The 26740-nt window shown below is 34.0% G+C and overlaps 3 protein-coding genes across 3 annotated transcripts; 2 read left to right on the forward strand and 1 right to left on the reverse strand.

The window, feature by feature from the left end:
- Positions 1 to 1753: 1753 nt before the first annotated feature.
- On the reverse strand, positions 1754 to 4712 carry LOC110715570 (serine/threonine-protein kinase OXI1-like). The gene is made up of 2 exons (XM_021894154.1): positions 3758 to 4712; positions 1754 to 3540 (listed from the first exon to the last, which is right to left on the reverse strand). The coding sequence occupies exons 1-2, from the start codon at positions 4135 to 4137 to the stop codon at positions 2571 to 2573; spliced, it is 1350 nt and encodes a 449-aa protein (XP_021749846.1). The 5' UTR covers positions 4138 to 4712; the 3' UTR covers positions 1754 to 2570.
- A 3798-nt stretch (positions 4713 to 8510) lies between these two features.
- LOC110715372 (adenylylsulfatase HINT3-like) lies at positions 8511 to 16672 on the forward strand. Its single transcript, XM_021893947.1, has 7 exons — positions 8511 to 9049; positions 10882 to 10937; positions 11046 to 11103; positions 14302 to 14368; positions 15930 to 15985; positions 16191 to 16244; positions 16324 to 16672. The coding sequence occupies exons 1-7, from the start codon at positions 8834 to 8836 to the stop codon at positions 16462 to 16464; spliced, it is 648 nt and encodes a 215-aa protein (XP_021749639.1). The 5' UTR covers positions 8511 to 8833; the 3' UTR covers positions 16465 to 16672.
- Positions 16673 to 17965: 1293 nt separating this feature from the next.
- Positions 17966 to 26740, forward strand: LOC110715369 (E3 ubiquitin-protein ligase CHIP-like). The gene is made up of 8 exons (XM_021893943.1): positions 17966 to 18388; positions 18551 to 18618; positions 18712 to 18775; positions 22874 to 22945; positions 25500 to 25633; positions 25745 to 25898; positions 26082 to 26192; positions 26284 to 26740. The coding sequence occupies exons 1-8, from the start codon at positions 18272 to 18274 to the stop codon at positions 26407 to 26409; spliced, it is 846 nt and encodes a 281-aa protein (XP_021749635.1). The 5' UTR covers positions 17966 to 18271; the 3' UTR covers positions 26410 to 26740.

Genomic DNA, 26740 nt, shown 5'->3' on the forward strand with positions numbered 1-26740 from the left:
TAGTATAGCTCAGTATCTTGCATTATTATGGTAGTTCCACTTATTGGCAATTTAGTTTATGTTAATTAATTGATGTTAGGAATTATTCCCAATACCTTGATCAATCAATTATACCAAGAATATATGCCAGCAACGGTCCAAATCCATATTATATTTCTTTTACATGATATCATATCATATCATAATTTTTTGCTGAAATATTCTCATATCTCTTTTTTCAGATTCGGGATATCAAATTATGAGCGAGTGATCATACAATGGAATCCACTAATGTATGTTTTGAGGTTGTTGTTAGTTTCATTTGATATAGTAATCCATAGCTAGTACAAGTTTATATTTTTGGTGACAATAGTACAAGTTATTAGTCATGTTGGAGTAATGGTTGTAAGGTGTACATTGTCTTTTCCTCCTTTTATTAATTTGGCGTACTTTAACAAAATTTTAGTATGAATAGGATATTATATATAAGATTATGAGAAACAAAGTTAGTTGGTTCATTGAATTAGTTATTAAGATCACGTCCTATATCTTACCTTAGCTTGTTGTATAGTATCGTGGTCATGGTACACCAAGGTTTCATTCAGTAGTTATTAATCATTTTTCAGTAGTTTATCACGATCCTTCTGCATTGAAATGATAGGCGATGCATTAATTGAAGCAACTACAAAAAATCTTGCACTAGAGGCAAATCTTGATAAATCATTAACATAACTATAAGCTTACCTCCTTATTTTATCATCACTTCCTTTTAGGGTCTATTCATATTTACTTAATTTTAGTTCAGTTCAGCTTCAATCAGTTCAGTTCAGCTCCTAATTTCTCTCTCTCATAAAATATTCAGTTCAGCTCCAATTAGTTCAGTTCAGTTCATTTCAGTTCAAATAAGCTCAGTTCAGTAAATGTGAACAGACCCTTACTCAATTCTTGTAAGTTTTAACATGGGAAAATTAACAAGAAACAAAATTTTCAACAAACTTTAAAGATATGGATAAAGAAATATATTTAATTTTGCTTTATCATCAAGGCAAGAGAACTAGTTTGATGTTGCATTGTCCTTTTCGATCTATTATAGCATACTGTCAACAATTTTGACGAATTAAAAGTTTCTTTGATTATATATGGTTTGAATGAAGAGTATGTATAAATATTAAATTGACAACTTAAAAAAGTAGCTATTGTGGCAATTTTAGCAACGAACCTTTATGTGGGTAATGAAGACGACTATTATATATTCTGTGATGCTTATAAATTGAATAGGGTTTAGAGCACAAAGTGTATGGTGAATTGTAGTGCAACTTGGTGACACTAATTTCTACAGATATTTTAACAAAATTTGGCGATTATTTTCAAAAATCACAATTTTGTTCTCAAGCACACGATAGAAAATGACACTACTGTCGACATCATATGAGCATGATTGATGATTCCACACGATATATATATGCTTTATTTTTATAGCATAATTATTCTTTACTTTAATTTGTTTGTTCGAAAATACATATCGCATCTCCTTTTGGATGTTAAGATTTATAAACTTTGATTGAGATTTCATGTGAGTTTTTTTGTTAAATTTGTCTTATTATTTGGTTTTATTGTATAATCATGCATGTGAGCTAAGGAAAATATATAATTGTATGCTATTGGAAATCAGCTTGATTTAATTTATAGACCATGCAAAACCAAATGTTGCATAATTTTGAGGAGGAAGTTTGTGTTGTTAGTAAAAATTACAAAATAATTGGTTATTCAAAGAAAACATAAGAAATATAGTAATATCTATAAATAGTTTACATGACCTTTATAGCAGGGTTTTATAAGCCCACACATTCATATTATTACATGGTTTTTGGTGTTGAAAAAGCACCACAAAGACACAAAAGGAAGTGAGAATTGACTCTTTATTTCCATTTTTATTTTGAAACAAACCAATTCATACATATCCCTTCTCAAAATTCCGACAATCAAGGATATGATTACATGCATGTCATTGAGGCATTCTACATGAAAATTTTCTGTCAACAACTACACATAGTATTTAACATTAAAAAAAAGGATCAAAAAAAAATCACCATGTAAACGATTGGTACTATAAGATTTCTGTCAACAACTACACATAGTATTTAACATTAAAAAAAATTTAAAAAAATGAAAAACAAAAAAAAAATCACCATGTAAACGATTGGTACTAGAAGATTATTAACAAATTGTATTATTTTAAAACAAAAGGATAATATTATAAAGAACACAACATTATAAAAACTACATTTAAAAAAAATGGAATAGATAACTTGATTTCTGATAGAAAAGTGTACAACACATTAAAATATCTATCAATTCTCATCAAAGTTCAAATTACTACGTATATAATACACTTCATTTACAACTAATACAAACTAAAAAGCTAAAGTGCAACAAAATCCACCAAATAAACTACAAAGAATCAACCTTATTTTTTTATACTTTTTTTGTTGCATTCCTCCTCTTTAATAAATTGAATTTTCCACTACCAAAAAAAAAAACGCTTCATAAATAAAAACGTAAAATAACTAACAAGCCGAGAATATGCAAATCTAAAAGACCAAAAAATTGCTTGAAATAGAAGGTTGCTCTAACCCTTCAACCCAAGCACCTCTAGTTTTACTTTCTTCATCTAATTTACCACAACTATTTGTACCACTATTATTTACCTCACAATTTTTATTATTTTTACCCTCACTTACATTTTTAACCACCTCTTCTTTTCTAAATATTCCATAAACAATACTCTCAACATCAATTGCTTTATTTCCATCTATACCCTCATCATCAACCTCTTCTTGATCAGGAATAAAGGGAGGCCTTTCTAGCCGTACGATCATCTCCCAATCAACCCCTTTAAAGAAATCATGACCCTTGATTTCCTCCAATGATATTCTTTGTTTTGGATCTTTCTCAAGTAATTTCCTGATCAAGTCTCTCAACGGCGTCGTTTCACCAACCAAATCAGGTGACTTTGATATGATTCTATAAAACGTTTCTTTCCTATTTACTCCTCTAAACGGCGTCGTTCCATACAACATTTCATGTAAAACGACACCAAAACTCCACCAATCTACCGCAAAATCGTGACCGTTCCCTTTGATGATCTCCGGTGCCACGTATTCCTCTGTTCCAACGAACGAGTTGGATTTACCCACTGAGTCTGACTCGAACGAGTTTTCTAACTCGTCCTCTGTTTTACCCGAATAAGTTTCTTCTAGTGAAAATCTAGTTTTACCGCAGTTATAAAACGCGGTAAATCTTGACAATTGCGACTTTTTCTTTCCTAAATCGGATGTTTTTACCGATTCTGCACTCGAACTCGAATCCGAACTCAAACTCGAACCCGAACTCGACCGAGTTTTAGGCGATCTAGGAATGAGTTTGGTTGAAAGATCGAAATCTACCAACATTAGATGACCATTTTCTTGAATCAATATATTCTCCGGCTTTAAATCTCGGTAAACTATCCCTTTCTTGTGCAAATATTCCAATGCCAAAACAATTTCAGCCCCATAAAATCTGCCAAAAGAAAGAAAACGAAACAAACATTAATTACAGCAATCCACACATAATTTTAATTGAATGTATTCAATGCTTATTGGAAAAAAATAACAAACATTAAAACAACGTGTGATTTTGTAATGAATTCCGTAATTAGAAAAACTAGGACAAATTATATTTAATGCTTATAGTTAATCATTACGGATACGTAAAGAGAAACCCTAATCAAACTTACCTAATTATATCATCGGAAAACATCTTCTCAACTTGAAGCTTTCTTAGAGAACTAAGACTACCACCAGTGCAATAATCAATGGCATACCCAAAAATATTATCAGTTTCAAGAACCCCTTTAAGTTTCGGCAAAAGGGTGTGATTGAATTCCTTCAAAACTTGTTGTTCGAAAAATACTCTGTTTTGAACTTCAACAACCCCATTACTCTGTTTCTCAGTTTTGGATTTAATGGCGGATTTCAACACCACTTTTAACGCCAAATCTTCACCCAAATCATTGATTTTGACATGAAAAACAACCCCTTTTGCTCCTCTTCCAACTGGGCCAAAAACTTTGAGTTGATTTAATTCTAATTTTGGCACAATTGATTGTTCTTTCATCTCTGTTTTTCCCCTGAAATTTTGGGTATTTTTGTCAAAAAGAAAAGGGTGATTTAAGTGTTAGATTTGTGACTTGGGGAGGAAGAAATATGGTTTGAAAATGAAGGTGCCAAGAAATGAGGGAAATTGTTGAAGAATGAGGAAGGTAATGATGTTATGGAGTACGTAATGTTATGCCCTGTTTCTGCTTTCTAGAAGAAGGTGTGACCTTTTGATATGAAAAACCGATAAAGAAAGTATAAAATAATGATATAAATTCAAATCAAAAGGAGAGAAAAATGGGGTTGGTCAATAAATATAGGAGAGAGAATATGAGAATTTGTTTGGGAAGCTAGGTGTGTTCATTGTCCCCAAAGAACAAGGTTATGGGCCTTGTCATGGGTTTTATGTTTTTTTTTTTTGGTATTTTATAATGAGAGGTTGAAGACTAATTTGGAAAGAAAGTTAGGTGGTTCAAGGTTGCAACATGTTATACTAGTATAAGGAATATTCATATTATGCCATTAAAGAAAATATTTACATTTATATATTAATATATTATGGTCGACCAAATTGTTAGAAACATGGGTGCTTAAAAAATGGTCCGATTTAAGGCGGGTCAAAGAAAATCGATCTGATCTTGTAATTCAGAAATTTAATTTTTTAATTATCATTTAATCTTTTAAAATCGCTTTTTAATGGAGGACACTTGTTTCATTTTTCAATTTTCATTTTGACTCAAGCCAAAATCTTTTAGAAATCGCTTTTTAATGGAGGACACATGCTTTATTGATTAATATATTGTACAACACATCTACAAAATGCTGTAAATTCTCCTTTAACATGTAGGAATTTTTCTTTTATGTTATTGTTTTGTATTAAGAAATTTAAAAAAAGGTAGTAAATTATTAGTTTTCTTTGATTTATTTTATTAAGGAAAGATTCTAAAAGCAAATTAGGGCATGTTCACTTCAGCTTAATTTCAGTTCAATTCAGCTTCAACTAGTTCAGTTCAGCTCCAATCAGTTTAGTTCAGTCCATTTCAGTTCCTAATTTCTTTCTCTCATAGAATATTCATTTCATTTCAGTTCAGCTCCAATCAGTTCAGTTCAGCAAATGTAAACAAGCCCTTAATCTAATTTTGGACAAATAAACTGGTCTAGTTCGATTTTGGTCTCATCTTAACTAGAAATTTAATTTTCAGTAAGATTCACATCTAAGATTATAAAGTATTGGACCCATTCAATACATATAATTTTAAGAAACTAATATGTCTAATAACAAATTAATTCATATGGAATTTTCAAAACCTTTTATGAAATGTTAAAAAAACTTAGACAAAGTATATAAACTTTTAAAAGCCAAGATGTTCAAAAACTTATTGTGAATTTCAATAACTTATATTCGTCTCATCATGAGTCCGGGATTGACATAATATTATTCCCACAGACGCTTGATCTCGAAAAATATGCATTTTAGTATCAAAATGAGATAGTTTTACCATTAAATACCCTGACACTAATTTTTGAAGACCTAACGCAGAAAACCTTGGAGATCAACAAACTTAAACAATTGAATTACACTCATAATTAGTGATATTTAAACACCGCCAAAATGAGTTTTATTTCAACATAGTGACCTTATTTTTATTATAATGACCTTTTTTTATTAATAAAACAACCATAGTTTCTCTAATATTATTGGTCCACAATAGATTAGTGTGAACCACATTCATTTAAGAATTTGTGCCCAACTCATCCTTCTTCACATCCAATGATATATTTATTGAAATTCCAAATGAATTATCATAAGATAAAATATGATATGTATATCATTATTGCAATACAAAACAATTTAAAAGATTAACATTTTTTTAAAAAATATTTCATCCGTTTTTTAGATCTATCACTTTTGAAATTATGGATTTTAAACAATTTTTAGAGTTGTGAGATAGAGATTGAGAGGGGAAAAGTATGGAGGGTCATATACTCATATGTGATATGAGAGAGATGGGGAGAGATTTTTTATGAGTAGCTAAAAAAAGGGATGAATTTACATTAAAAATCCATTTATAAAAAGTGATGCATTTAAACAAATAGAGGAAGTATGTACTTTTGGACACCAAGCCAACACGACTTGGTTCATCATCCGATGCCTAACCACTTAATGAGCAACTAACTCAGAGAGAGAGGGGTAGCTCAAGTGGTTAGAGCTTTCCTCCCGGTTTCAGGAAATCTTATGATCGATTCTCACACCCGTCCTTTGTTGCTCTTTTAACAAAAAAAAAGGTTTAATTTCCCTACCTTATAAAAAGTAGAAAGTTGTTCTTACGAATACTGAACGGACTTTTATACCCTTCAAAATGTTATTTTACCTTTATACCCCTATTTACCCTTCAAAATGTGTTTTCCTTTGTACCCCTATTTGTAATTTTGTACTCCAACAGTCCATCTTCAAATTGTTCTTACCCGTCTACATTTGCTTACACATTTGAGCTTTCTCTCCTCCTCTCCATGACTTCATATCTTGAAAGCTTTTAACTTTCTCTCTCCACACTATCATTGCCATTTCCAAGTACTAAATTCCACATCTTTGTTTACCACCTTCCCAAAATTTCCAAATCAAATTGTGGCCAAAAAAAAGTTGACAAAACCAATATAAAGTGGTTGTTTAATATTGTTAGCCTATGTGGTGGGTTAGGAATTGGTCGTTTCGGTTTTATCATTGATGATTTTTTTTCTATTTCGTATTGTACCACCACAATTAAGTAATGCTAATATCAACACTGCAAAAATAAACAAACAACAATTTTAACATTTATTCCTTTTCTACATTATCATTGAAAACCCTAAGAATTATATTCTACTGTGACTCAGTGACTCTACATAGTATTCCAATTAAAAGAATCATCGTATACAAATAATAAAAAAATAAAGTTTTTTTTTTAATATACGATATATTTCACACGTAACATTCAACTTAGCACGACTACAAACAAACAATGCCTAAGCAATAGAAATACTACCTCCGGTTCAATTTACTTGCAACAAAGGGGTATTATTTGGAGACATAAAATATTCCTTTGTTGCGAGTAAATTGAACCAGAGGTAGTATATTCCTTTGCCGGTCTTTTATTCCTCCATGTGAAGTGCAAACACAAGACAAGTAAAATTAAGTTGCAAAGGCTAGCCATTTCGCGCGCAACGCGCGTTGGTTGCACTAGTTACTATAAAAATTAGGGGTGAGCATGGGACGGGTACCCGTACCGTTAGTACTAACAGTTCTGGTACCCGATAACCAAAATTCCTAAAAGTGATATCCATAACCCGAACCGATAAGTTCGGGTACTCGGACTTTGGGTAACCGCATTTTCGGATCGGTTATCGGGTACCCAATAAGATATCCAATAATGATAATTAAACTTAATTATGTAGTTATTATGATATAATTTGCCACTAATTAACAACAATATCATATGATTTTGACCAAATTATTAATAATATTACTAATCGTTGATATTATGAGGTAATAATAAAGTAAAGTAAGTGTTTAGATTTTAAAAAATTAGATTTAAGATGGGAAAAAAAGCAAAAAAATGCTTATCGAACGGATCGGGTAACCTTAATTTTAAAATGATACCCAATAACCATACTCGATAACAAATTATCGGAACGGGTACCCAAACCGTTATGGTTATCGGATCGGGTACCCTAATTTTCGGAATGGTTACGGATCAGTTTTTCGGATAATTTTGCTCAGCCCTAATAAAAATAGTTAAGTTACCCTCAAACTCTCTGTTGTATGATAAAGATTAACGCACACCCGTTTTACACAAGACTTGTTTAGAGTATTTTTATTTATTGAAATTTACTAATCTAAATTTATTTTTCAAGAAACTTATTTTTATCTAAATTAGAATTTCAAAAAACTCATTTATAATATTATTAAAACACACAGGACAATATGGTAACGCCATGTATCACTTGCATCAATATGATTTGACGTCACATCCTTGCTTTGTGTCACCCTATGTGTCTTCACTCTAAAGCTTTTCATATGTGTAATCTCCGTCTTTAATTTTCTCTAGAATGTAAATTCTAATTAATTGCACAATAAATTACAATTTAATTCGTAAGAAACAAATTACATACTAATGGTCGTTGATTCTATGGATGGTACAAGTAAGTTTCTAGATTAGAAACTAGTTAACCAATTACACGGATTAATATTTATAAGTATATTACTACATTTCTCTTTCAATTCTCAGATTATTTTCTCATTCTTAAAATTTATTTCAAACTTTAGATAATATTTTCAATATATTACCGTATATAAATTTAGGCATTTTTTCATTTTATACTCATATATAAACAAAAGTCGAGGAATCGCATGAGCCACAAAATAGTTACTCTTAAAACTTATTTCCCCCAAAAGTAGAAATCAACCCTAAATTAGGCAACAATTACTCAAACTTGTATTTTGCTGTCAATGTCAAACTATCTCATAATGTTTATAGGATAGAGGACACAGTTTGACAAAAACCAGAGGATTAATCCCATCGATTCTCATTGAATTCAAGTGGATAAGCAGCCAAAAGCAATCAATCCCACAAATTCCTCTCTTTTGCTCCCTCCTCTTTTACCTTTCTCTTCTTCCTCCCCACAAAATCTGTGACAATCAAATTTCAAACTTTCCAAAAACCCAGAAAAAAAACACCATGAATTCTGAAGCTCGAAGACGAATTGCTGTACTATGCTCTCATATCTGTCCTTCCCACATCAATTCACAAAATACCCATATCGTATCTACTTCGAATTGTTCATCTGAGTCGACTACAGCTCAAGTTCAAACTAGGGATTTGGTGAAAAACCCCAATTCTCAAGATACTTGCATTTTTTGTCAGATTATTCAGGGTAATTCCCCAGCTTTTAAGGTACAATTACAACAATATTTACGCAATTTTGAATGTTGGATGGGTGGAATTTATTATTGTGTGTTGTATTCTGATTGAAAATTGGGGTTTTGTTGTTCAGCATTTATGTTTTTATTGCAGTAATTGAGTTGAAGTTATTTATTATTAGCATGCCTGTTTTTTACTGGAGTTTGTTGTCTAATTGAATATTGGAACAGAAGTCAGAATTCTCAGAAATGGCACTGAACAGTTTATGATATGTCGCCGTAATTTATGGTTCCTTTGAATGAGTAAAGAGAGTACGTTAAATATAAATTCATTTCCATTACGACCATTTATTACTGCCCGTCGAAAGGGCTGGTAAGTTTGTTAATAAGGAATGATGTATTGATTGTGTGTGTTGTGTTTAGTGGGGTTGGGGTTGGGGTTGGGGTTGGAAGAGAAAAGTAAAGGGGACAGGAAAATTGAAACTTACTAAAAAAGGACTTTGATTTCGTAAAGTAGTCAGGATGATCCTCAATATGCACATGTAATCTATTACTCCGTATCATGAAAGGGTTCTTGCTCGATTTGATTTAGCTTATATGATTAGTGTAAAATAAAAGTAGACCAATCAAGGGTTTATCATTACTAATAGCCTTATACAATGGCAGAGGGGTTTTGGGAGATCATCCGATGTTTGGATGCACGAGGTTGGGGAGGGGGAGGAGATTGTATTTGTAATCATCCTAGGGTGTGTTTCATCACTTAACTTTTGACTTGTATCATATTGGAACTTATTAGATTTTCATTTTTTGGGAAATTCTACATGTTGACCTCGTGTTTTTGCAAATTCCACTTGGTGCTTTTTTTTTTTTTTTTGGTTGCCATTTTTTCAAGTCACTCTCTACTTTTGCATAATTCTACCTAGTGGCCATATTGTCATTAAGACAGCTAACCTAAGATTAAAAATTTAATTTACCAATTTACCTCTAAACTTATTGCTTCCTTAAACTCTCCGACCATCAACCACCACCATCCACACAATCGCTACTCTACCCACCATTGGAGGTTTTCATAGGTTAAGTGACGGATTTTGGTGGGTGAGTGGTGGTTTTTGGTGGATGGGTGGTGATGTTGAGTGTTGGGCAATGATTTTTGTATGTTTTTTTGTTGGTGGGTTGCTAATTAGATTTAGAGGTTGAGTTGTGGTTTTTGGTTGGCAGGTGGTTGTCTAAGAGTTTATTCGTTGGTTTTAGATTAATGGTTTCTATGGATGGCCAGTGGTTTTTGAAGGTTGAGTGGTGGTTCTTGATGGGTGGGTGGTTGTTTTAGAAATTTGGTGGTTGATTTCAATGTTTGGTTGGTAGTTGTTGTTTCAATAGGTGGCAAGTGATTTATGTTAGGTTGGGTGGTTGAGTTGGGTTGGACAAGGGATGTGGGTGGTTAGGTTGGTGTATGTTCATGGGGAGAGGAGGTTGGTTGAATTAGAAGGGTACACTAGTAAGTTTGATTATCAAAGCTAAGGGGGTTAGCCATAAAACACCAAGGGTTAGCCATAAGCCCATAAAGCATAAGTAAGGGCACACTAATTAATTATGCAAAAGTAGGTGGTCACTTGAGGAATCCACAAAAAATTTACCACCAAATGAAATTTGCAAAAACAAGTGGCCACCATGTAGAATTACCCTTTATTTGTTTTAAGAACTTACTATTACGAGTAGAACTTAATTCTCCTTAACTTTGTTTGTTTTATGGTGAATAGAATAGTGTTTTAATGTTGACCTTATACAACCTGTTTTTTGGTGAAATTTCCATTTTTCTTGTATGGCCACTTAGCCAGCTCACAGTTGTTTTAATGTTTTCTCCTATAGCTTTACGAAGATGATACATGCATTTGCATTTTGGATACAAGTCCACTCAGTCGTGGGTAAGGTACCATTCATTTATAGTACTTTTAAGTCTGGTAAAGTTGTCCTTAAAGTACTTTTGTCGTCATGCTGTCATACTTACTCTTTTTGCATGCTTTTACTCACAGGCACTCTCTTCTCATTCCAAAACGTCATTTTTGTTCCTTGGATACAACTCATCCTTCAGTAAGTAACCTTCACAAATATTTTAACTCAATTCAGTTTCTACGGCCATATATTGTTGCCTTGGTGCTCAAATCTGGACAAAATTCTGCTGTGTGATATTGGGTGTGCCTATTGTATATACTATGATCCTATTTCCTCCGTGCTCTTTTAATTGCAACGTGGAGGGGATACACAGTATTTTAGGAGAGGAGAGAGATTAAAAGAAAGACCCATGTGATGAGGAGAGAGATAAAAAACATCATTGATTCATTGGCCAAATAAAGTAATGTTGCAATCAATTTGCAACCTCCTGAAAAGGAATATGTTGTGATTAAAAGAGAACGATGGAAGTATTTATATGAAGGGCATCCTTTATACTTCCTCCGTTTCTTTTTAGTTGATACGTTTCTTTAGTCACGTTTGCCATTGCACAACTTTAACCATTCTATCTTTAACCGATAAGCAAAAATTATAAAAGTTGATATTTTGAAAATATTTATCGTGACGAATCTAACAAGATCCCACGTGACTATATTTTTCATTACGTATAAAGCACAAAACATGGTCAAAGGGGAGTGTGTGAATAGTGCTAAAGTCAAAACGTGTCAACTTAAAAAAAAACGGAGGTAGTATTATTTAATTCTGTGGATCTGCACCATCTAATTCTGTGAATGTGCACCATCTAAATGTCCTGAATTTTATTGATTTTTGTTATATTACTTGGACCTTTTTTTTCCATGCCACCGCCTGTATAGAGGGATGTGGTGAAGATCTTTCTGCTAGCATCTGTTTAAGAATTACACAGCCATAGAGCCTATTGGATCCAGTAGCTAGTCTAAATCCATTAGGTTGATGTTATTTGAGAATAGGTAAATTTTTTGTTGAAATGATCAGTTGGTTTTGTGGTGCTAGTTTGTTGGTGCCTTGCTGGAAGAACTTTATATGTTTGTAATTTCTGTAGTACCATTGTTTTCAGAATTGTCATGGCTAATTCATTGTAATCCAACAGTAATAAGTGGTTGTTTCAATCATTTTAAAATTTGGATTTGTGTGGTCTTTTTCCTATTCTGCTCAAGTTGTGTTCCTTCAAATAAATTTTGGCTGGTTCTTATTAATATGATTGAAAGCTAGTGCTATCTTACATTACATGCATTCCTTGAACTATAGTTTTTGATAGAAGCTTGTGATTTTCCATTTTTTTTATAGGACTGAGGCTGCATTTGGTTATTCACATAATTCACATAATCTATTTAATGTCTTTCTAATGTGTGAGCTGTTATAGCTAAGGGTTTAGTAAGATCCTTGATTGCAATGTTATATAGCTGCAAACTAAAATGTTATGTGCTAACTGCTACCCTCCTCCCTTGAACCTTTATCAAGTCAATATATAATTAATAGAATATGTGTCTGGTCAGGAACTGCTTCAATGAGCTACTGCGCACTGTGATCTTTTGAGTAAGTGATTTCGTGTATTGATACAATAAGTGAAGTAACCCATGTAACTGAATTATTATCTTAAAACATTTATGCGCAAAGATATATTTGGTAAAACTGATACTCTTGAGACTTGTTTTTTCTTGTTTTAGTGAAGTTCCTACCTGATATAAGTTATAATGTCAATATTGCCTCCCCGTTCACATCTTATGCTTGGAATATTGATGAACTAAGGTGTTGCATGAAATTAGATCCAAGCATTTCTCCTTGGATTTATTTTCGTGATTGTTCTTTTTTTTTTTTTCCACCTTAGACATGTGGATTATGATTGATTGAGGATTGAAGCTTTGACTTTTTTGTAAAATTTGTCAAATAGTATCTTTTTAATGGGTTGAGCAATACCTTTTACAATTTTTTGGGGTTGAGAACTACTGTACCTTTTATGAAAGTTATGGTTGTATGATAATATCTTTTTGGCTGTTTTGTGGTGAGAAAAGTCAGCAAACCTAAGTTCCCTGTCATATGATTTGTCCTTGCCTTATCTTGCCCATCCTTCTCCTTTATAAACTCGCATTACTTCATTTATATCCCAAAGATGATCTGCTGTTATTGACTTCTTTGTTCTCTATCCATGATTCCTTACAAATTCTTTCCTCCATTATTCGTCTTTCTCTCTATCTACCTCTCTTTTACTGCTTGGAAGTTGGAACATGTAATTGGAATATATATAAAAAGCAACCAAGAATAAGGTGCTGCATAGTGCATACAGTATCAGACAAAATACAAAATGAGATAAATATTTTCCACATCACAATATCTGCAAGCCCCATTAGGTTATCATTTTCCAAGCATCAAAAATTGCTGCAATTGGCCCACAGTGACATTCGATGTGAAGTAAAGGGGGCGGTGATGAACATAATCCTATTGTTACACCTTTCACCTGCATAAGGATGGATGGATTTGTATTTTAATTAAGTTAAGGGCTAGGAGGCTCTCAAATTATTAAAAACTAGATCATGCTATCAGATAACCTCTAATTTGGTTTTAATGCAGTTAAAATATCCCTACAAACCGAAAAACTAATCCTTCGATGCCCTGCATTCTTTTATCCCTGATATCAATGCAAGCCCTAATTTTAAGTGTAACTAATTAGCTATGCTGGAATATGGACACCCTTTTGTTGCATATTTATTGCAATCGAAACCCTAATTATCAATGAGATGTTCTGAAGAAAAAAAGATACTTTTGTATTTACAGGATTGCATTGCCTTGTTGAGAGTGCCTCAAATTGTTGCAGGTTGTAGAATATAATAGGGTGAGGATGGATGAGAAGAGTTGGAAACGAAATATGAGACACGGGAGAGGAAGTAGTTCAGTGTTACGGTCCATTGTAAGGTATGGGACTTGAGTCCCACATTGGCATATGGGGGGCTGATGTGGGGTTTATATAGGAAAATGGGCTCTTCTCTTAAGTTAGCTTTTGGGGATGGCTCTCCTATTGGCATGTATCATTCAGTACTTGTTTGTCGACTTATTACTGGAATAGGGCTAAAGGTGTAATTATGCAACCGAAACTATTATAGAAGATTGTTCTTCACAAACAATAAATTTAAAAGGTGGTTCCTCACAAGGATCCTTTTAAAGCAATGTATCAAATTTTCATTCTATTTTCTGTGTTATATTAGCTGAAAATTTTTAGAGTTTGTCACTGATGGAGAATATGATCTGAAACCCATTCTACAAATTGCTTTCTCTTTCTCAACATCTGAGTTGATTGTGCTGCAGGTGATAGCTGCCATGTGTTCGAAAATACCGTTCATTAGCAATGCAATTAAGAAAGCTACAGGCTGCGGTAAGTCCTCAGGGCTCTTTCCTGATCTTTTATAGCCGTTGTGCCAGCTTTGATAATTCATTTTGACCTCCCTCACCGTCCCTCTTATTTTTTGTCTGCATGTTAGCTCAATATGTTCTTTGGCTAGAGAGTTATATTAAGTTTTGACATCAATTTATCATCATAAGACTCAAATTAAGGTTCTTTAAAAAGTTAAATTTATCTTAATGGAGAATGGTTTATTTTTATCTAAATAAAAAATTAAAGAACACTCGTATTTGTTTAAATAGATGAAGCCCACTTGTTTCATGTTTGACCATATTTGGGCTCATACTCACTACCTCTAGCTTCACTGAGTTGATTTTTCTCAAAGTGCAAGAGCAATAATGGCCTTGTATTCAATAATGGGAGTCCCTGCTTCCAATAAAGGCTCTCGCTACAGGATCTGGAGACGGGGCGCATCATTCTTCTTCTCCATTGAGCATTTGCTTATAGGGGAAGTCTTGTGCAATTAAACAATATGTTGGATATCATTGATTGGCTTAACGTCTAATTCTGGATGAAATGCAAGATTTATTGTCATAAATGCTAAGGTTGTTTTATGCATAAACACCCTTTAGGTAAGAAAAAGGCCGTAACCTAGGATGTGAAGGATTCCTTGAAAAGATTGGCTTAACGTTTTTGTCACTTAGTTCCTTCGCACATGTAACTCTATCATGGACATGACTAATTCTTTGCACGTGTAGTCTTACTGCTGATTGAATTGAGCTTATTGGCCTGGCCAATGTCAACACTATAAACCTCCTCCCTTCTCTTTGGGTAGTTTGCGAGAGCCATTTCATCCTTTTCTATTCTGTTCCAGGAAGTTTTGAGGCTGTATGTCCCTAAAAATATTGAATTCATTACTCACAACAGATTGATTTTGGGATTGTTGGACCTTCCCCACTTAGGTGACATTACTTGAAGCCTTGGTTGGCCTTGGGATTTATGCTTCCTAGATGAGGAGCTCATTGTCCATTCTATTCTCGCAATTCACAAGTATTACATGCTGGCTGCAAGAGGAGTTTACTTTAATCTAGCGATACCAACATCATCTTTTAATATGCTACGGGCGTAATTTTTTTTTGCTGCAACGCTACGGGCGTAATATTTTTTTTGCTGCAACGAATGGGCGTAATTGAATGCTTTGTAGATGCTCATAATGATCAAGATGGGCGTAATTGAATGCTTTGTAGATGCTCATAATGATCAAGTTCATCTTGTGCAGTGACAATGATATTAATAACGTTGTATATTCTCATACATGCTGATCGGACTTGCTTTACCACTCTTCTTTGTAAACATCCCTTGATCCTTAGACGGTTTGTCTTTTATGGTATCTGGAGAGTTGGATTCTTGGGAAGCTCACATTCATCTTGATGTTAAGTATATGTCCATTTCAAAAAGCAGAGTTCAAACTTCCAAAAATGAAATGCTTGCATGTTGTCCTGATAAAATCATGTGTACCCTTCTCAATGCTGTTCTTCTAAAAGGAAAGCTAACGTCAAGTTATCATTCATACAATCGAATCTGAATTTTGCAGATTCCTTCAATTTAGTAGTCAACAACGGTGCTGCTGCTGGCCAAGTCATATTCCATGTAAGTAAATTACTGTTATCCTCCATCTTATTAGTCCGCCGAAGTTATAAACCTCTGCCTTTCAAATTTGATTGTTTTATTCCATGGAATGTTTTTCTATGTTTTTTTTTATTAAGGATGTTGTAGTTGCTCTACTTAGCTTTTACTTATTAGTATTACTGATCATATACCTTAAATTCCCTGCAATTCTTTGTGGCATCTTTAGACACACATTCATATAATTCCACGAAAGGCACATGATCGCTTGTGGGATTCAGAGGTATTCCTTCTCCTCATGTAATAGCTTCATACTTCCAACCATTTAGGAATAGAAACTGATAAGTGTGTAATTATTGTAGAGTCTGAGGCGACTATCTGTGAAATTGGATGAGGAAGCACCTCATCTTGTAGAAAGCATACGGGAACATCTTTTGCTTGCAAAAAACGAGGAGGAATGCAAGGATCAAGGATCAGCTTTGGCTGGGAATTGTAGAGGATGACACTGTTAAACGTAATCTTTGTACACTAATGAATGCTTATTCTTTTAGTTTGGTTTTCACGAAAGCGTGCACAAATATCCAACAATGTATAAAAGAAAAAAAAAGTACTTTTTGTGATCAATCAATTTGATGGATATAACACACATTGAATATATAAATACTACTTGTATCATTTTATACCCATGTAATTTTTGGACTATTTATTTGATCGACTTTTTCAAAATTCTACACTAATAAGTCTATCAGTTTGAGTTCTCGATTGACAGATTCATATCACACAGTTTCAGCTCACTCTGAAGCAATTTCAGAAGGATTGGACCATCCCCTTTCTGGGAAACAATAACTCGAAATCGAGATGTTGGATCATGAATTTATGTTAGTATGGACTAGTTTTGATAGCCCAATTTGGATAATTATGGAGGTCAAACAGAAGATTATACAAGCAATCTTTTTGGGAAGAAGGAACTTGGAAATGCTAAGTAATAAATCTTCTAAGCACTTATTCCAAAACTTTGGATCCAACTCTTTACTGATATACTGTACTACCATTGAGATCTTAGCTTGCTAATCAAAATCAGGTATTTATTGATCCAACTCTTTACCTTAATAGTTTATCTCCTAACTCTTACCATTGACTCAACTTTGGATCCAACTCTTTACCGTAATACTATCCGTGAGATTAAATTTTCTTTATAAAAATATAATCTACATTCATTACCATTACCACTATTTATTACCACCTACCAAATGAGTCATAAAAGTTATATAGTCAGTTTTTTTTAGCACTTATCATTGTATATGCATTTAGGAACTATGATAAGGGGATAACAAAACATACTGTGTAGTTTCCACAAGGATTGTGGCATGAGTGCATGACTATCAATGGTGGTGGACTAATGGGTAGGGAATTAGGGATTAAAGGGGATTGGTAATTAGTCAACCAACTAAACCATTCAATATAAAGCTAATCCACTTTTTTGTCATTTACTTTTTGCTTTTGCCTTGGATATGGTGAAATGCTAACAAGGTAGACTTAAATGAAACAAAGAGAATAACAAAATTTTTTTATTTTTTTATTTTTTTTATTATTACAAGGGCAGGTGTGATAAGAATTGATTTCAGGATTTCCTGAAACCGGGAGGGATCTCTAACCACTTGAGCTATCCCTCACTCTCAATTAATGTAATGTCAACATGCATATACTATATCCGGTTCGGTCTCGAGTAAGATTCATCATTATAAATACTCCAGTATTCCCCTCAACTCTCAAGAACGGATATAAATTACTAAGAGATCATCTTTTAACATATTTCAATTTTTTTGAAAACTACAACCTTACGTCACTGATAGTCTAATACGAAGTGCTACCTATCTAGTTCAGTAATTATATTATTCCGTATTTATCAGATGCGTTATATCCATAAGTAATTCTATCATTCCGTATTTATCAATTATTTTACGATCACACGTACAATTATTTAGGTTATTCAATCACTCCAAATGTCGTAATGTCGTATTTTCCTCTACTCACTAGACTTCGAGCGTGAAGAAGACGAAGATTTTATGTACAATTGTACACCTTCCTCCTAAAAACTAAAAACCGAAAGAACAAAACACGTACGTAACACTCTAAAACTTCCCCCTTTATATTCATTTCTTCAACTTAAGACATTGTCTTCTTCAAACTGTTTTATTATTCATTTCCCCAAATAACCATTTTTCTGGGTCAAAACATTCTCAAAACTTCCATCTTCAAATTCTCCAGAATCTTCCGATAACTTTACACTAGGAGAGAGAGAAGCAAGAAATGTCTCCAATGGCGGCCATCTCTTCAGTGGCGAAACAAGCGGAGCAACTTCGACAAGACGGAAATAACTGCTTCAAGAAATCAAGGTTTGGAGCTGCCATTGATGCTTATACTGAGGTATTTTTCATTTCTGTAAAAAAACCCTAATTTTGTTTCTAATCGTTGAAATTTGTTCATAATTTATGATTAACGTTACAATTTATCATCCAATTGAGAAATAGAAAGCGATTTTATGTCGTAGGCACATTTTGATTGGTGAATTTCGTGCGATTTTTATAGGCAATTACGTTGTGCCCTAATATTCCGGTTTATTGGACGAATCGTGCTCTTTGTCATATGAAGAAGAAGTATGTATCTTTATATTTGATCATCTATTTTCCATTTTAATTTGTTTTGATTGATTTTTTTTTTTTAATTTTTTTTTTCTGTTTACTGTGTAGTAATTGGGATAGAGTTATGGAAGATTGTCGAAGAGCAGTACAACTTGACAATAGTTCGGTTAAGGTGTGTGGTTACTCTTTGAATCTTTGTTGCTGTAATATATCATGGTTGTTTGGCAATTTTTGGTAATTTGTCTCGGCTTTTCGTGTTGCGCAACTACGGAGTTTTTCATATAATTCGGACTTTATGTGCCCTTAATTTGCAGTCTTACATTGGTATTGGTTGACATTGCACTAGGAAATAAGTTAGCGAAGATGTCGTTTCATTTGGGAATGTTAGATTGAGTTCCTTGTAGGATTTTTGAGTACGAATAGACTTAGTTAGCATTGATGTTCTGAGGTGTTGCAAAGGAAATCAGCTGAACTCTCCCAGGAGATGGAAGTTTACTATACTAGAGAAGTTTAGGAATGTATAAGGACATAATATGCAATCTTGTGTATTTTATATTGTTTATTGTCGAATGTTTTCTTGTTAAGCGTGTGACCATTTCAAAGAGTTCCCCTTTGGCTGTCCCTTGATAAGCTTGTGGCCAACTAGCCATTTTGAAGACTTTTGTTATTTTAGGAATTAGGTGACAATACCCTTTTTGTGTTACAAACAAAGCAACAAGAGATGGGATTTATACATAGTTACAAATCGATCCCTAGATTCCTATCATACCTTTGAGATGGACCGTTTGGTTTAGAAAGAATTGCCCTAAAGGTTTGAGCTAATACTCACAACTTGAGAGAAGTGACATTTTTTTTTGACTTCCGACCTAGCAAGTAGCTATGCCTATGTGGTCTTTAAAATGAACAATGTTAACAATCTTTGTAGGAAAGCCAGGGGTTAATATGACACCTACAATGTCACGCTCGAGATAACCAACCAACAATACAATCCAATGAACCCAAACAACCACCACAACAACTAATCATCAACTAAAAAAAGCAACAAATGCAGTATAAAGACAACAATTACAGGAAGATTCAATTGCAAAGAACACACATAAATTATATGTGAAAAACCCCTTTGATGTGAACCACGGGACAATTTGAGGAGTATACCGTGTAGGCGTGTACATCTCTTATTGATATTTGAGTGTAAAATTAATTCAATTCAGTCTACAAAAGGTTTACAAACCCACCTAAAAACACCAACTATTAGGAATGAGCAAAGTAGTAGAACTGTAGAAGAGCAAAAGTGAAGAAATCACCAAAACGTAGGCTTTCGTCCAACAACAATTCCATACAGACCAGAGCTTCAAATAACGATTCCAGTAGCAAGTTTGCGACTTTACACTAGACAAGACACTACCTTATGAATGGGCATGTGTGGAGGGAATTTAATAGTTGAATGCTTTTGAATGTCCTTTTTTTTTAGGGGGGGGGGGGAGAGGAATGAGCTCAAGTGCAGCTTTCTACTTCTCCATTCATTGTCTGAAATAGTCTTGTTTGAGTTATGGTCTTACCTATATGTAGAAAGGATTATCGTCCTAAATGGATTTCACACTTGGTGGACTTAGTTTTTAGAATAGAGGTTAGAGTGAGAAAATGTAGAATGTATTGCAGAGATGGAGAGAGTAAAAATTCACTTGACAAGGTAAGTGTTACTTCGTATATTTTATGGGACATCCTAAGTGTAAATTTCTTTCTTAGGGACGAGTAATTTCAATTATCAGCAAATGAAAGGTGTTAACTAACAATAGCTCTTTAGTGATGGTGAGTGCTTGATTGGATATGTTACAGTCTTTAGATTTCATTGTTTTCTCTGCCTAGAGTTTTGGAGTTTGTTCTGCTAGATCTTTCAAAATCACTTAAAGTATTAACTGAAGATGGAGAGTTGGTTAGAGGCTTCACTCTTTTGGAAGGGACACAGTCCACAATGCTGGAGAGTGTGATTTGCTGAATTCATGTCATGGGTTACTCTGCCATACAGCTTATTGGCTTCAGCATTTTTGCACTCGGGATGAGTGCAACAAGCTTGGGTTAAGTATGTACTAGCTTGCCTGCCTGCCTTGTGGTTCAAGCCAACCAATCTTGGGTGCCCCCAAAGAGTCCTGTCATGATCAGCTCTCTATCTCCCGAGGTAAAGTAATTAAGGTGTTTCTTCCACATACCAAAACTAGGGTTTAGGTTGGAAAAACCAAGATACATCAATTGAAAAAAAATAGATAAGACGATTATTTCTCATGTTGAAATGACAATTAGAAGTGGACAGGTGGTCTGCTGTCCATGAAGGATAGGTGGCTAACTTTTCCAGACATCGTTGTTGGTGGAATTACAATCTGTATGCATGAAGCCTCGTCTTCAATCCTATCCTATGACTCACTAAGGGATGGTGCTCATCTCTCTCGCCTTTTTTTTTTTGGAATCCATTTGCTATGCACTGCTATCAATGGTGTTTTGTATTTTTAATTATAACAGTTTATTTGTAATATTCCAATGCCTTTATCTTTTGGGAAGGTTTTTTTTGGTTGTTTTATGGCTTATAATATATACCATTTATAACTGACAAGAATCTTCAAGTTTAAAAATCATTAATTAAAGTATCAGGAATGTTAATTGTACTTGGTTCTTTGTGGGTAGGTTCTCATGTACCATGCCAGTGTTACATATCTATTCAAATTGTGATATGTAATACTTCCTCCGTTCTGTTAATATTGCAACAAGGAGGAAATTACGCATCCCAAAACACATTTTATATGCTAAATATCTATAATTGTGTAAGAGTAAAAATTATAAAAAGTTGATATTGTGAAAGTATTATATGAGACGAATCCAACAAGATCCCACTTGACTATATTTTGCTTAACGTATAACTCATATTATATGGTCAAACAAGAGTGATGAATAGTGCAAAAAGTCCATTGTTGCAATATTAATAGAACGGAGGAAGTATTGATTTAGGTATTAAAATTGATTCCTTAAAAGGTCAACTATACCATTAATAAGTAGAACTATTCTGTCTATTTATAATTTGAATGCTTAGTGCTTACCAATAGACGGAAAAAAAATTACTCCTTATATTAAAAAAAAAAGCATAACTTTGTCGATTAAGTGATTTAAAACAAATGGTTTAAACCTTCCCCCCCCCCCCCCCCCCAATTTCTCACATCTGGAAAAGGGTTACATTCAAACAAAATATTTAGTACTTTGGCCTGTCAAGATAGCGGAATTAGGCGACATAGTCACTGAGCAAATCGATCAATTCACAACTTTGAGGATACATTTTAATGGAAACCATAACATTTTTTTTTTCTTTCACTTATCACATTCTTCGATAGAAATTAGTCAATTTTGAATTGTGGGCTTGTAACACCTTTCATGTTGCGTTCAAACCCGCAAAAATTAGTAGACCCCTGTAATGCCTCATGAATCGATCCTTAAGCATGGCAAGATGGCAACATTGTCCAAACTCAAGACATTAACTTGATAATTGAGAAATTAGATCATGTTAGGTTCGTATGTGATATCAGTGCCTATGAAGTATGGCTTCTCTTTGGGATTTGGGAGTTTGGTGATGAGTAGGTTACATTTACTGAACAATAGAAATCTAACTTTCGTACTTCCATAGTTTTAAGACACATCATACTTGTAAGTGGAGAAATTGTTGAGTGTTGAGCCTTTTTTTGAATCGTTCTAGAATGTGCAAAGTGGCAAACCATCATTTACACTGACTTGCCATCTGAGCGAGTTGATGTATAATCTACGCCTTAGCCTTTTTCCTTAGTTGAGTGGGTGGGTGGGGATAACTTTCTTGCATTGAGTTAATGGTATTTTTTATAGACAACTTGCTTGAATCTAGCTAATTTTAGTTTTACAAATCAATTTTTTGAAATTCTGTTTCATTTTTTTTTTCCCTCTCCTCTTGGTTGCTTAGAGGTATAGTTTTTTCAGATTACTGTGTTTTAGTTTGAAGAATACATCAGTTCATCCTAGCTTTTTTATTGTAATGCAATTCTATTACAAGGTTTTTTGCGATATACTATGTATGCTCTCATGTTTTGATGGCATAGAGCTGTCCTTATTTTCTAGTTTTGTTAGATGTTTAGCAGTGTACATCATAGTATTCTGCGGAAAATCACTGATTGACATTTTGGTATTTATATTAAGAGAGAATTTAATTTTTTGTCTTTTTAACTGCTCATTAAAAAATAATTAGTATTGTTTCCAATAACAGGCACATTATATGTTGGGTCTTGCATTGATACGGAAACAAGACTATAGTGACGGAGTTAAAGAACTGGAAAAGGTATGTTATGGATTTTTGATAAATGATAATTATTGTTTGATTTTATGATTTGTACTAGTAGAGTTGTAGGTAAAGTATTATTCCATTCTACTCCTATAATCTTATCGCTTGCTCTTTTGAGCTCTTTAAAAAATTTCAACTCTGTACCTGAATTTGATTATCTGCTGCTTTACATTTTGGATTTGCTCTCTTTCTATTAGCAGTAGATGAATATATTGGAAATAAGGAAAAGATATGATAAATAATGTTCTTGACCTTGTAGTGCTTTATTTGACAATTGGGAAGAAGTGTTCTTTTTTTATTTGGCAGCTTTGGAACTAATTAGTTCTTATTTGCCAAAGCTTCCTCAAAATTAACTACTCCAGCTTTACCCTCTTGATCCTCTCTGCATGACTACTTTGCTCAGAGTGCTCTTGACACTGACTAAAGTTGAATTACTATTATATTGTATAACTATTTGAGAAATTGTCCTCTATGTTTTTTCTCCTTTTCATCACAATTACTTTTTGTTTAGGTTTTGATGTTGGTATTTTCATTCCCCTTTCCTTTTACTTCCCTTCACCTCTCCATGAGTTTTTGTTAAGATTTGTTGTATTTTATTAATTTTCTCTACTTTGTTTGCTTCTGTAATATTTTTTTGGAGGGTCTTTTGGTACTTGTATTTCTTTTGAGGCTTTTTATTCGTACCTGTAAACGATGAACTTATTGGCCCTTCTTTGAACTTATTTTAAGTTGTGAACAGTACTATTGAGCCTTTATTTCATTTTATTTGCACTTAATTGAACTTATTAGGATTTTTCAGACTTGAAACGTATGTTAGTAAGGTCAAAATAACAGGTCTTTCGGGCTACTCTACAGTAATATGTTAGACCTTCTTGACCTTCTCACAACTTGTGTGAGGGCAAAGTAAGATTATGCTGATGGTGCATGTTAAAGTAGAGGGCTCATCTGTGCACTGCAAAAGCAATTTGAAAGCTTGGGTTTAGCGCTTTAGAAAGACCTATATGGCATGCGTTGAAATAGAGTGCTCATCTATGCACTGCTTAATTACTTTGGAAATACATCTAATGGCTTAAGCCACTATTCCTATTTCCTAGCTGACCCATCATGCGAAAGGTGCACTTTTAGAATGGAAGCTTCGGTTGAAGTGCTAAAGGCTCTAATTACCTGTGCAGAACAAGCAGTGAGTTATATAAAGTTCTAGGGTTTAAATTAGCACCAATGCTTCACGACTTTGGTGTTTTTAGTACCTTGTGTGTGTGTGTGTGCGTGTGTGTTTTTTGATGCCATGATTCCTCTCAGTTATGAACCTATGGTCAATCAGTTAGTCTTCAGTTGGGATCTGAAGAGTTGAGAATATTTTGGTACTATTTACATTTCTGGAAGGATTATCTTCATGTTTTGCTAAAGCTGTCTACATATTAAGCATTTGGACTCCATATCGTTGGGAATGACATTAAGATTAACATTTGTCCAGATTGGGAATAATTATTATGATATTAGAAGATTTTGTAGCCCATCAAAGATCTAGGATATGTTTGAGGCTCTTTTATGGAGATAGGGTCAATGAGCATGATAAGGTATTAAGATGGACAAGATCTGGTGCTTTTGTTCCTTCCTTTTCCGTTTCTACCTCCTTGTCCTTGTGTTCTGTGACACCTTATAAGGTAGCAAATATCATAGTAGTCTCAAGGCAAAGTAATAAAAGGTAATTGTAGAGGGTGCCTGATGTATTAGATATTGCTGATCTTGGGTTCTGTTTAATTATCAAAACAGGTATTGACTTTATAGTTGTTGATACTGTATGATTTAGGACAACAGCTGGTCTTTCTTTTGTTGCATGGCTACCGGTTATGAAGTTTCTGTGGTTCTGGTTGCTGGTGGTTGTTTTTATAATATTGATATCATATACTTTGTATATAAATATGAATACAATTATTAAGCTTTATGTTCTATTGATTTAAGGCCTTGATCTGTTCTCTTGATATAGGGTGTTCTGGTATGCATTTATTAAGGTCTGGTCTCTGACTGAACATTAATTGTACAATATCATGTGAGATCTAGAACTTTAACTGTATGATCCATCTCAATCATTATTCTCCAAATTACAAATCTTGTAATTTTTATTACATAACAATATTAAAGATATTTCGTACCTATCAATAACTAACGGTGCGTTTGGATTGAAGGAAATGGAGGGAAAGGAAGGGTAGGAAAAGGAAAGGGAAATTGAGAGATGGGGTATTGATCCCTCCAACTATGAGGAAGGAAGGAAAGTAGGAAATTGATCCCTCCAACTATGGAGAGAATGAGAGATTCGGAAGGAAAACTCACCATTCTTCCCTCCCTTACCTTTCACTTCCTTCCTCCCCCTTCTTCCACCCCCCCCCCCCCCCCCACCCCCCACCCTCTTCTTTTCCCTCCCCTTTCTTTATCCAAACACACTGTAAATGAAAATAAGAAAATTTGGTGGTGTTTGATCTGATTTTTACTAGAGTAAACGATAAGTTATTATGGTGAATTACTGAATGTACTGGGTATTTTGGACCTCCAGGCATTAGATCTAGGAAGAGGTGCAAATCCAAAAGGTTATATGGTAGAGGAGATCTGGCAAGAGCTTGCCAAAGCAAGATATCTATTGTGGGAACAGGAATCTAGCCAGCGTTCGTGGGAATTGCAGACCTTAAAGTATGCAATGTTTTACGTTAGCTTTTTCCTTCTTCTTTCTGACCACTTCTTATAGTATCATATTCTACATTGAAGTTTACTTCTTTCGCTTCCATTTTGTTTATCACTCAGAGAAGCATGTCAAGAGGCTCTTAAGGAGCAGCATATAATGGATTCTTCCAAGACTGAAGGATTTATTAGTGAAGCAGATGCTGGCCTTATGAAGCAGTTAGATGCATTGGATAATGTTTTTAGGAAAGCTGGAGAACATGACATACCTTCTGAGGTATTCAACTGTCTTTAAATTGTTTTCTGTTACCCCCATCCGTCAACACACACGCACTTACACAAAATAGAACAGAGGAAAAGCAAGGGGGGGGGGGCACTTGTATTGCAGTTTTTTATCAGATGTGCTTCAAAGATACTTCTGTGGCAGTTACTGATGCAGAAAACACAAATTATCTTTCAGGTGCCTGACTATTTATGCTGCAGAATCACACTTGACATATTCCGCGATCCTGTCATTACACCAAGTGGGGTCACATATGAGAGAGCCATTATCCTTGAGCATCTTGAGAAGGTTAAATTTGAGTCTTTTTGACAATATTTCTTCTTAATTTCATGTATATTTTATCACTATGTTGAGAACTTATTTTTCTTTTGGAACTTAGATGGGTAAGTTTGACCCAATCACTCGTGAACCACTTGATCAATCCCAATTGATTTCAAATTTGGCCATAAAAGAAGCAGTTCAGGCATATCTGGAGGATCACGGGTGGGCTTATAAGACAGACTAGCAGTGGTATGCTAAACTTCTTGGTTTCAATGGTGCGTGGATTTGGTCGTAACTCAAAGTAAAGCTCAAGTACATCCTTCCTGTGGAACCTGTGATCTTCCCATCTGGTCCTATTACTAATCACATCTTGTGCAATTCTTTACATTATAGAGTATTACTGTCATTCAACCGTTTGAGAGGTAATATTTATCTTTTAAATTGTACAGTTACTATGAGACATAGTTGAGGACTAGGGGTTGTAAAGCTTGTAGTCTTGTACAGTTAGTGAAACTTTGTGGTCCGAGGCAGAAAAAATGAAAAAATTTCCCTTGGGTTGATTTGTCCTTGATTGA

Source organism: Chenopodium quinoa, unplaced genomic scaffold, assembly GCF_001683475.1.
Source record: "Chenopodium quinoa cultivar QQ74 unplaced genomic scaffold, ASM168347v1, whole genome shotgun sequence".
Lineage (NCBI taxonomy): Eukaryota > Viridiplantae > Streptophyta > Magnoliopsida > Caryophyllales > Amaranthaceae > Chenopodium > Chenopodium quinoa.